An 11,660-nucleotide genomic window follows, 5' to 3' on the forward strand; every position below is an offset into this window, starting at 1 on the left:
TAAGAGCATTGCGTGCTCTTCCAAAGGTCCTGAGTTCAATTCCCAGCAACCACATGGTGGCTCACAACCATCTGTAAAGAGGTCTGGTGCCCTCTTCTGGCCTGCAGACATGAACACAGACAGAATATTGTATACATAATAAATAAGTAAATAAACAAACAAACATTATTGATTCTTTGACAATTTTATGAAATGTTTTGATCATATTCCCCCTCCCAATAGTGTATTTTCTTATTATAACTATAACTTATAACATAGCTTATTTTATATATCAAAAAGTATACTAGTACATTTGAAAGTCTGGGGTTTTGTCAGGCAGTGGTGGGCACACCTTTAATCTCAATACTCAGGAGGCAGATGCAGGTAGATCTCTGAGTTAGAGGACAACCTGGTCTACGGAGCTAGTTCTAAGACAGCCAGGTCTACACAGAGAAACCCTGTCTCAAAAAACCAAATCAAACAAAACAAAATCTAGAATTCTTTTGAAAATTAACATTACATTCTTGATAGTAAGTTTCTTTGATTACTTTTTCTCTTAATGTAACTAGTGGCAATAAATTCCTGAAAGGGTAACACTTTTGATTAGTAGTGGCACAGAATATACTTTTGAATTTCTTAGTATTTAAAATTATTTTTAAAGCAAAACTAGTTTTTTTTTTAATGGCGATATTAGAAAATTCAGTTGAACAAAAAAGACCACTGATGAGCCTGGAGAAGATGGCTCAGCAGTTAAGAGCACTTCCTGCTCTTGCAGAGGATGTGGGTTCAGTTGACATCTAGATGGCAGTCCTCAACTGCCTGTAACTCCAGTTTCAAGGGGTTTGAGGCCTTCTTCTGGCCTTACACAAGCTCACACACATAAACCTAATTAAAAACATTAATAAATCTTTGTTTTTAGAGCTTGCTAACCAGATATAATAAGCACTAGTACTTGATATACATCCTTCTCTTTTGTGTGTCTGTTTCTCTCTCTCTGCCTATCTAGTTATCAATGGTAAACATTTTAAAAAATGATTTTATTTTTATTTTATGTGCATTGATGTTTTGCCTGCATGTATGAGGGTGTCAGGACTCCTGGAACTGGAGTTACAGACAGTCTTGGGCTGCCATGTGGGTGCTGGGACCCATGTGGGAACCTGGGTCCTCTGGAATAGCAGCAGTGTTGTTAACTACCTAGCTATCTCTCTAGCCCCCAGAAATCTTTAAAAATTACTTTATTATTGTGTGGGCTTCCTGTATATGATGTGTGTATGAGCTCTGGCAGATGAGTGACGGTAAGACCAACTTTGGAGAGTTAGTTCTCTTTTTCCACAATGGGATCTGGGAGCGAGCTCAGGCCATCAATGTTATGCAGCAAGTACTTGTACTCTGAGCTGTCTTGCTGACCCCCAAACATCCTTTTCTTGCCTTACGGATAACTGCAGTCTCATGTAGTCTAGGCTAGCCTCAGACTTCTATGTAGCAGAAGATGACTTTGAACTTTTGAGCTTCCTGTCTCTCATTCCTGAGTGCCGGGATTACAGGTGTGCACAATCTGGTTTATACCAGTGGAGTGCAGGGGACTCCACGTAGGACTTCATCCAGGATAGCCAATACTCTACCTACTGAGCTATATCCCTAGGTATAGCTAGATTCAAACATCGTGATGTATATTTTCATTTATTACTTTTGTTTCAGTCTTTTCATGAAATATTTAAAGTTCAGGAGCTTCAGGACAGCCAAATTTATTTATTTATTTATTTATTTATTTATTTATTTATTTATTTATTTTTTCTCATTTTTTTAATTAAAGATTTCCATCTCCTCCCCTCCTCCTCCGCCTTCCCTCCCCTCCCTTCCACCCATACCCCCACTCCACCCCTCTCCAAGACAAAGAGCCATCAGGGTTCCCTTCACTATGTTAAGTCCAAGGTCCTCCCAGCTCCTCCTAAGTCCAGGAAGGTGAGCAACCAAACTGACAAGGCTCACAGTGAGCCCGTCCATGCTGTAGAGTTCATGCTCATCGCCGATGTCCTTGGTTTCTCAGTCCTCCTCCACCGTCAGCCACATTCAGAGAGTCCGGTTTGGTCCCCTGTTCCATCAGTCCCATTCCAACTGGACTTGGTGGTCTCCCGTTAGCTCTGTCCCACCGTCTCAATGGGTAAACGCACTCCTCATGGTCCTGACTTCCTTGCTTATGATCTCCCTCCTTTTGCTCCTCATCAGGACCTTGGGAGCTCAGTCCGGTGCTCCTATGTGGGGCTCTGTCATTTTCTCCATCCAATGCCAGGTGAAGGTTCTATGGTGATATGAAAGATATTCATGAGTATGGCAATAGGATCTGGACATTTCTGGCACCCTCTCCTCAGCTGCCCAAGGACCTAGCTGGGGGCGTCTTCCTGGACACCTGGGAACCCCTCTAGAGTCAAGTCTCTGCCAACCCTAGAATGGCTCCCTTAACTAAGATATGTAATTCCTTGTTCCCATATCTACCCTTCCTATATCCCAACCATCCTATTCCCCCAAGCTCTTCCCATCCTCCACTTCACACTTTTCTCTCCCCATCCCCCCTCCCCCCATTCCACTCCACCCCACCCCATGTTCCCATTTTTTGTCCGGCAATCTTGTCTACTTCCAGTATCCAGGAGGATAACTATATGTTTTTCTTTGGGTTCACCTTCTTATATAGCTTCTCTAGGATTTTTTTTACGAATTATAGGCTCGATGTCCTTTATTTATGGCTAGAAACCAATTATGAGTGCGTACATCCTATGTTCATCTTTTTGGGCCTGGGTTACCTCACTCAGGATGATGTTTTCTATTTCCATCCATTTGCATGCAAAATTCAAGATGTCATTGTTTTTTACCGCCGAGTAGTACTCTAATATGTATATATTCCACACTTTCTTTATCCATTCTTCCACTGAAGGGCATCTAGGTTGTTTCCAGGTTCTGGCTATTACAAATAATGCTTCTGTAAACATAGTTGAACAAATGCTTTTGTAATATGATTGGGCATCTCTTGGGTAAATTCCCAAGAGTGGGATTGCTGGGTCCTGGGGTAGGTTGATCCCAAATTTCCTGAGAAACCTCCACACTGCTTTCCAAAGTGGTTGTACAAGTTTGCATTCCTACCAGCAATGGATGAGTGTACCCCTTACTCCATATCCTCTCCAGCAAAGGCTGTCATTGGTGTTTTTGATTTTAGCCATTCTGACAGGTGTAAGATGGTATCTCAACGTTGTTTTGATTTGCATTTCCCTGATTGCTAAGGAGGTTGAGCATGCCCTTAAGTGTCTTTTGGCCATTCAAACTTCTTCTATTGAGAATTCTCTGTTCAGTTCAGTGCCCCATTTTTTAATTGGGTTCATTAGCATTTTAAAGTCTAGTCTCTTGAGTTCCTTATATATTTTGGAGATCAGACCTTTGTCAGTTGCGGGGTTGGTGAAGATCTTTTCCCAGTCAGTAGGCTGCCTTTTTGTCTTAGTGACAGTGTCCTTTGCTTTACAGAAGCTGCTCAGCTTCAGGAGGTCCCATTTATTCAATGTTGCCCTTAATGTCTGTGCTGCTGGGGCTATTCGTAGGAAGCGGTCTCCTGTGCCCAAATGTTGTAGAGTACTTCCCACTTTCTCCTCTAACATGTTCAGTGTGTTCAGATTGATATTGAGGTCTTTAATCCATTTGGACTTGAGTTTTGTACATGGTGATAGATATGGATCTACTTTCATTCTTCTACAGGTTGACATCCAGTTATGCCAGCACCATTTGTTGAAGATGCTTTCTTTCTTCCATTGTGTGCTTTTAGCTCCTTTATCAAAAATCAGGTGTTCATAGGTTTGTGGGTTAAGATCTGGGTCTTCTATTCGATTCCATTGGTCGACTTCTCTATTTTTATGCCAATACCAAGCTGTTTTCAATACTGTAGCTCTGTAATTGAGTTTGAAGTCAGGGATGGTAATGCCTCCAGAAGTTCCTTTATTGTATAAGATTGTTTTGGCTATCCTGGGTTTCTTGTTCTTCCATATAAAGTTGATTATTGTCCTCTCAAGATCTGTGAAGAATTTTGATGGGATCTTTAAGGGGATTTCATTAAATCTATAGATTGCCTTTGGTAGTATTGCCATTTTTACTATGTTGATCCTCCCAATCCAAGAGCAAGGGAGATCCTTCCATTTTCTGGTATCCTCTTCAATTTCTTTCTTCAAAGACTTAAAGTTCTTATCAAATAGGTCTTTCACTTCCTGGTTAGAGTTACCCCAAGATATTTTATGCTATTTGTGGCTATTGTGAAAGGTGACGCTTCTTTGATTTCTTTCTCTGCTTCCTTATCCTTTGTATATAGGAGGGCGACTGATTTTTTGGAGTTGATCTTGTATCCTGCCACGCTACTAAAGGAGTTTATCAGCTGTAGGAGTTCTTTGGTGGAGTTTTTCGGGTCGCTTATGTACACTATCATATCATCTGCAAATAACGAAAGTTTAACTTCTTCCTTTCCAATTCGGATCCCCTTGATCCCCTTGTTTTGTCTTATTGCTATTGCTAGAACTTCAAGCACTGTATTGAAGAGATAAGGAGAGAGTGAACAGCCTTGTCGCGTTCCTGAATTTAGTGGGATGGCCTTGAGTTTCTCTCCATTTAATTTGATGTTAGCTGTCGGCTTGCTGTAAATAGCCTTTATTATATTTAGGAATGACCCCTGTATCCCTAATCTCTCCAAGACCTTTATCATAAAGGGGTAGGACAGCCAAATTTAAAGGAAAAATCTGGACTCCCTTTCAATGTGTGTGTTCTGAGGGGTAGAGACAGAAGGGGAAAGAAAAAAAGAGGAGGTTTTTCAGGACAGTTTTGAGCTATGCTGAAACTATATTGCCATTTTATTTTGTTTGGTTTTTGAGACAGGTCCTAACTATATAACCCAGACTAGCTGTGATTCAAGATCCTCTTGCCTCAGCCTCCAGTCCAGTTCTGGGATTACGAGGTGTGCTACTATGCCTAGACACTGTATTGAATTTATAGATTAGCTTTGAAGTCATAGGCCTGCTCAGGTTCTAATGGAAGGAATATGATTTTGATGTTTCAGGTTATTGGGATCACAATAGAAGATGACCACGTGGTGTGGGATTATTGATAGGGTTATTCTTGGAAAATACAGTGTGTATAACCTAATAAGAGAGGATCCTTGAATTTGAACAGCCTGAAGCCTTTGTGTTACTCTTGTCATTTCCTGATTGAAAATACAAAGAGTTAGGCCCGGAGGAGCGGGCCTGTAGTCCTAGCTCCCCAGGAAGCAGAGGCAGAAACATAGACAATTTAATACCTGCTTGTGCTACTGGGTGAGTTCAATTTCAACCTATATAACTTAGTAAGACCTTGCTTCAAATTAATGAATTAACAAAAGGGGTAGAGATATGGCTTAGCTAGTAATAGAGTAATTGCCTCTCCTGCACGAGGCCTTTCCTGAGTTTGATCGTTGACAGTATACAGAATTGAATTAAATGCTTTAGAGGTACTTTTTTTTTTTTTGCAAGTGAAGAATTACAAAGAAATACTTTTTTTATGGTTTATTTAACTTTTTTTATTTTATGTGCATTGGTCTGAAGGTGTCAGATCCCCTGCAACTGGATCTTCAGACAGTTGTGAGCTGCCATGTGGGTTCTGGGAATTGAACTCAGGTCCTCTGGAAGAGCAGTCAGTGCTCTTAACGACTGAGCCATCTCTCCAGCCCAAAGAAATACTTTTTAATACAGAAAAGCAATAAATAAATAGGAAGTTACTGGTGCTCAGGAAGATAAGCTATCCCTTACTGATGTAAGCAGTGATGTAAAAATTGAGGTATACTTTTTTCAGATTTATTCTGTCCTCCTGACTTAGGCTTTCTTCTCATAGAAACACTATGGATGAGGAGGAGGGTGTTGGTAATTGAACCTAGGGCCTTGTGTGCTTGCTATACTGGTCCTCAGCTACTGAACTTGGGCTTCCTTGTAAGTGATTGTTGGATGCTATTTAATACTTAGTTATTTATAAACTTTAGGTATTTAAGTTTTAAACAAATAATTTCTAACTTGTTACATAGTATATATACTATGTCGTGGTAGGCAGAGACAGGAGGATTGCTACAAGTTTAAGGCCAGCCTGGTTTGCATAGTAAGTTCTAGGCCAGCTTGGGCTACATAGAAAGACCCTGTCTCACAAAACAGACAAAAAAGAAGGAAAATGAATGACCAGGATCCTCAGTTTAGGAGGATTATGCAGTTTGAAGAAGATAACTATCTAAACAAATAATTGATGCAGTATGAGTAATATAAATAATTTAAAATTAATGTGCTAAACACTAACATACAGAGAAGGGTGTGGCTTCAAGTAAAGATGATGCTTATGAAGATAGATTTCAGACAAGTCTAGAGTATTTCATAAAAAAAAGTACCTGGAAGAGCAACCTAGATTGAAGAAATACTATACAAAAACATCTAGAGATACCAAACAATGCAGCATGTCTAAAGGAAGCTTAGCGACTCCCTAAAGTTGAGTTACAGAGTTTGATTTCTGTGGATGATGTGAAACAGCTATGAATATAGAGTTTCACTTATAAGTGACGAATGCCTTTGTTCTGTTTTGGGTATTACAGTCATGAGTACCTTTGTGTGTTCTTTAACCATAGCTTGCTTTTAGATTAGAAGGGGAAGAGACCAGGCAAGAGAATAGTATTTAGGAAGCTAGTGTGATTCTTTTCGACACAGGGTTTCTCTGTGTAGCCCTGGCTGTTTTGGAACTCACTATGTAGACCAGGCTGGCCTCGAACTTACAAAGATCCACCAACCTCTGTCTCCTGAGTGCTGGGATGAAAGGCATATGGCACCACCACTTAGCTAGCTAGTATGATTCTTCATTTACCTAATTTTTTGCTCATGAGAAGATATTTTTAATACAACTGGACTTAATTGCTTATAAATTAAGAATTTAATTGAAATCTTTAAAACTATTAGTATATTTATGTAGAGCAATAGACAGTGCCTCTGTTAGTTGATTCAGTTCTTCTATACATTTCAGTTAAACTAATTGTTTTCTTGTCCTGGTTTCAGATAACAAAGTTGTTGGCTGTAAAGTCAGAAGATGTTCTTGCTCAGTCACCATTGTCCAAACTCAGAGGCTCAGAATGCTGGAAGCTCCCCAAAGGGGTAAATTCACATTTAAAATATATTGTTTTATTTGATATGTTTAAAATATTTTAGTAAATAAATTTTTATTTTCTTATGTGTTGTTTTCTATGTAATTAAAGATTTATTGTAGCTTATTTCTAATATATGTTAAAATAGAACTTGGAGATAAGATAGATTTGGTCTTCAGTTTTAAGTATACCTTATGCATGACTCATTTATGAAATTTAAATCTCATTATAAAATAAATCATTTTAAGGTCACTAAAATTTTATAAAATTATTTGTTCTTTCCTAATTTTTTAAAATTAATTTGTTTGAGAGAGTATCTCCTTTATTTTTCTTTTCTTTTTTGCTTTTTGAGACAGGGCTTCTGTGTGTAGTCCTGACTGTCCTGGAACTCGATCTGTAGACCAAGCTGCCCTTAAACTCGGATATCATCTGCCTCTGCCTGCTGAGTGCTGGGATTAAAGGTGTGCACCACCACACTTGTCAAGAGGGCATCTCTTAATTGGTGCTATAGCTGTGTTTTAGAAGATACTCTGGGAGCTGGAGTGATAGCTCAGGTTGAAAACACTAGTTAACTCTCCTAGAGGACTCAGGTTCAGTTCTCAGCACCTATATGACAGCTCCAGTTCCAGGGGACCTGATGCCATCTTCTCACCTCTGCAATCATTAGGCATGTACTTGGTGCACAGACATATGTGAATACAAACTATATGTCTCTCTCTCTCTCTTTCCATATATATATACACACATATATACGTATATATATGTATATACGTATATATATGTGTGTATATATATATATGTGTGTATATATATATAATAATTAAAACCTAAAAAGAAAGAAAAGATTATGAGTATACACCTATACTTTAATTACCATGATTAGTTATTGGTATAGGGTTCTGATAATTAGTTACCTATAGTATTAGCATTTTGTTATTTTTGTTGTTTGAGATGGGGTCTGGCGATGTTGCCTGGATTGGGGTCCCCCTCCCTCAGCATCCTATATCTGGGACTACATACATGCACTACTGCACCTGGCTTAACACTTCTCTTTCCTTTCTGAGACAGTCTCACAAAGTAGACCAGGCTTGTTTTACATTCTTAAACTTCCTGTTTCAACCTTCTACCGTGCCGTTTTGCTGTATGTGCATGTGCCTCGTGTTAATGTGTGTGTAGGTATGGATATATTTGTATGCAGAGGCTAGATGACACCTTGATTTGTTCTTCCTCAGGTGGTGTTTGCCTTTTTTTTTAAAAGACAGGATCACTCACTGGTCTGGAACTCAGCAAGCAGGTTAGGCTGGATGATCCCCCAGTGATCCTCTGGTACCAGGATTGCAAATACATGCCACCAACCCTCCTTGGAAATGTGGATTCCGACACTGAACTCTGGTCCTAGTGTTTGCAAGGCAGGCTCTTTACCTACTGAACTGTCTCTCCAGTTCTCTGGTCATTTTTAAAAAGGTACATCCTGATCCACAGGCCAAGAGAGGCAGATAGAGTTTAGGCCTGTTGTGAAGCCTTAAAACCTACCCAGAGTGACATACTTCCTCCAACAAGGCCACACCTCCTAATCCTTGTAATTCTTTCAAACAGTTCCATTCCTCACTTACCAGGCATTCAAATATGTCAGCCTATGGGGGCCATTCTTACATTCAAATATGTCAGCCTATGGGGGCCATTCTTACATTCTTATTTCCACCACTGCAGTATGCAAACTTGAAGCTGGTTTTTTTTTTTTAATACAAGCACCAATCAGATTGGTTTAGAGTTCCAGCTTATTATTTATTATTATTAATTTTTTGAAGCAAAGTTAGAATTTATTATGAAATTTTAAGGAGTAGGGGTACGAGAAAGACGTTCAGGAAGGAAATAGATATACTTGAGAATGTGGCTGTAGGAGTCTCAAAGGATAATCACCCAACATTAGTTACATTTTAAAAGGCTTTGTTTTATATATAGTAATTCTAGATGGTAGGGCTTCAACCTGTGATTTTTGTGGGGACTGGCTTTTGTTGTTGTGAGTTCCAGGACAGCCAGATCTTCATAAAGAGACTCTGTCTCAACAAAAAAGAAAGATTAGTTTTTTTCTGTGTTTGTGTGTCTATGGTGGGGCTTGCAAGTGCTAGAGTGTGCAGATGTCGGAACTTTGTGGGTGGAGTCTGTGCTTCTACTTTCATGAAGGTTCTGGGGATTGAGCTGAGGCTACCAAGCTAGTGCAGCAAGTGTTGTTACTCACAGAGCCGTCTCACCAGCCTTGAGTTCAGTTTCTCGCTGTAGCTCAGGCTAGCCTAGAATTCACCATGTAGTCCATACTGGCCCGGAACTTGTAGTAATCATTTTGCCTCAGACTCTTGAATAATTAACTAGATTACAGATGTGAGCCACCTTGTCTAATTTATAGTATTAAAATGATATTAAGATACATTTCTGCCATTAAAGTTGTATAGGAAAGAGCATTTAAGAGTGTGTACTGTTCTTGTTGGATCCGAGTTCTATTCCTACCACCCAACATCTGGTGACTAACAACCCCTTGTAACTCTTGTTCCAGGGAAACTGATGCCTTTGTCTTCTGTGGGTGCCTGCACTAACATGAATATACCCACACAGAGACACATCTTCTGTGGGTACCTGCACTAACATGAATATACCCACACAGAGACACATCTTCTGTGGGTGCCTGCACTAACATGAATATACCCACACAGAGACACATCTTCTGTGGGTGCCTGCACTAACATGGATATACCCACACAGAGACACATCTTCTGTGGGTGCCTGCACTAACATGGATATACCCACACAGAGACACATCTTCTGTGGGTGCCTGCACTAACATGGATATACCCACACAGAGACACATCTTCTGTGGGTGCCTGCACTAACATGGATATACCCACACAGAGACACATAATTAAAAATATAAGTAGCTAGGCGGTGGTGGCACATTCCTTTAATCCTAGCACTGGGGAGGCAGAGGCAGGAGGCTTTCTCTGAGTTCGTGGCAAGCCTGGTCTACAGAGTGAGTTCCAGGACAGACTTCAAAGCTACCCAAAGAGGCCCTGTCTCAAAAAACAAAAACAAACAAGCAAACAAACAAAAAATATATATTAAGAAATTTGCCTTGTAAACTCATATAGCTCCTTTATTTATTATTTTTTTATACAAGGACATTCTTATTCAAAGATATGTATGTTGAGCATATTCTCCCACATACTCATCTTTCTCCCCTCACTCTTCCCGTGATTCTCTTTGTTCCCCTAGACAGTTTCACTTAAACTTTCCTATACATGATTTTGTATATCTGTATAAAATCTAGGCATGAGTAAAAACTGGATAAAAACATACTATTTTTGTCTTTCTGAGACTGACTTAATTTCCTTAATATGACTATTAAGTTGCATCCATTTCTCTTCAAATGATATAACTTCACTGATTTTTTTTTGGGGGGGGGGGTGGTGTAGGAAGAGAGGCTCCCTGACTGGGAATCGAACCTGTGCCACAGTGATAAGAGCACCGACTCCTAATCACTAGACTCCCAAGGAACTTCATGGATTTTTATGTTTGAACAAAGTGTTACTGTTTCATATACACCACATTTTCCTTTGCCACTTCTCTGGTGTTGCCACTGAGGTTGGTTCCATAACGTAGCTGTTGTGACCAGTGCTGCAGTGAACATTGACGTGCCAGTATTTTGGTGATATGTTGACTTCGGGTCCTTTTGTAAATTCTGAGGGGTGTGGTATAGCTGGGTCAGTTCTATGCTCACTTCCAGAGTTGCTAGATTAGCTCTTCCAACAATGATTTCCCTTTGTCCACATCTTTGCTCTGTGCCTGTAGTCATTGCTCTTTGAGTAATTACTGCCATTCTGATTAGGGTGAAATGGAATCTCAGTGAGCTGTAATTTGGATTGATAGCTAGTGACTATAAACATTTTTTCATGTGACTATTAGCCATTTGCATTTTATCTTTTGAGAACTTTGTATTTAATCAGCCCATTTATTAACTGAGTTATTTGATATTTTATTTAGATAGGATATCACTGTGTAGCCTTGGCTGGTCTAGAACTTGGTATGTAGACCAGGCTGGCCGCAGATTTACAGAGAGTTACCTGCTTCTGCCTCCTAACTGCTGGGATTAAAAACAGCACTACTTTACCCAGTTGAGTTATTTGATTTCTTGTTGTTTAATGTTTGAAGATCTTTGTATATTTTAGATATTAATCTTTTATCAGATATGTAACTAGCTAATGTTTTCTTCCATTCTGTAGATGATTCTTTACTTGAATAAAAATTTTCTTGGCATCTGCAGTATCTTATTCTCTGCCCCTTGTCAGTTGTGGGTCTCTGTGTTATCCACATCTACTGCAGATAGAAGCTTAAGCTTGTCAGATGAGGGTTGAGAGATGGTATCTATCTATTAGTATCAAGGTGAGTCATTAGGAGTGGTCAACCACTGTGCCCATGGAGTAGCATAATAGTAATAGGTTCTCCCTGGGGCCTATGATGTGTCTGG

General features: G+C 39.6%; 1 protein-coding gene across 5 annotated transcripts in view; it reads left to right on the forward strand.

The window, feature by feature from the left end:
- Positions 1-11,660, forward strand: part of Senp7 (SUMO specific peptidase 7) — a 104,512-nt gene that overhangs the window by 15,962 nt on the left and 76,890 nt on the right. For all 5 annotated transcript variants that reach the window (XM_038344866.1, XM_038344867.1, XM_038344868.1 and 2 more), the window contains exon 3: positions 7,059-7,154. In XM_038344866.1, the coding sequence (XP_038200794.1) occupies positions 7,059-7,154 (96 nt within the window). The remainder of the gene's footprint in view (positions 1-7,058; positions 7,155-11,660) is intronic.

The sequence above is a fragment of the Arvicola amphibius genome, chromosome 10, assembly GCF_903992535.2.
Source record: "Arvicola amphibius chromosome 10, mArvAmp1.2, whole genome shotgun sequence".
Taxonomy (NCBI): domain Eukaryota; kingdom Metazoa; phylum Chordata; class Mammalia; order Rodentia; family Cricetidae; genus Arvicola; species Arvicola amphibius.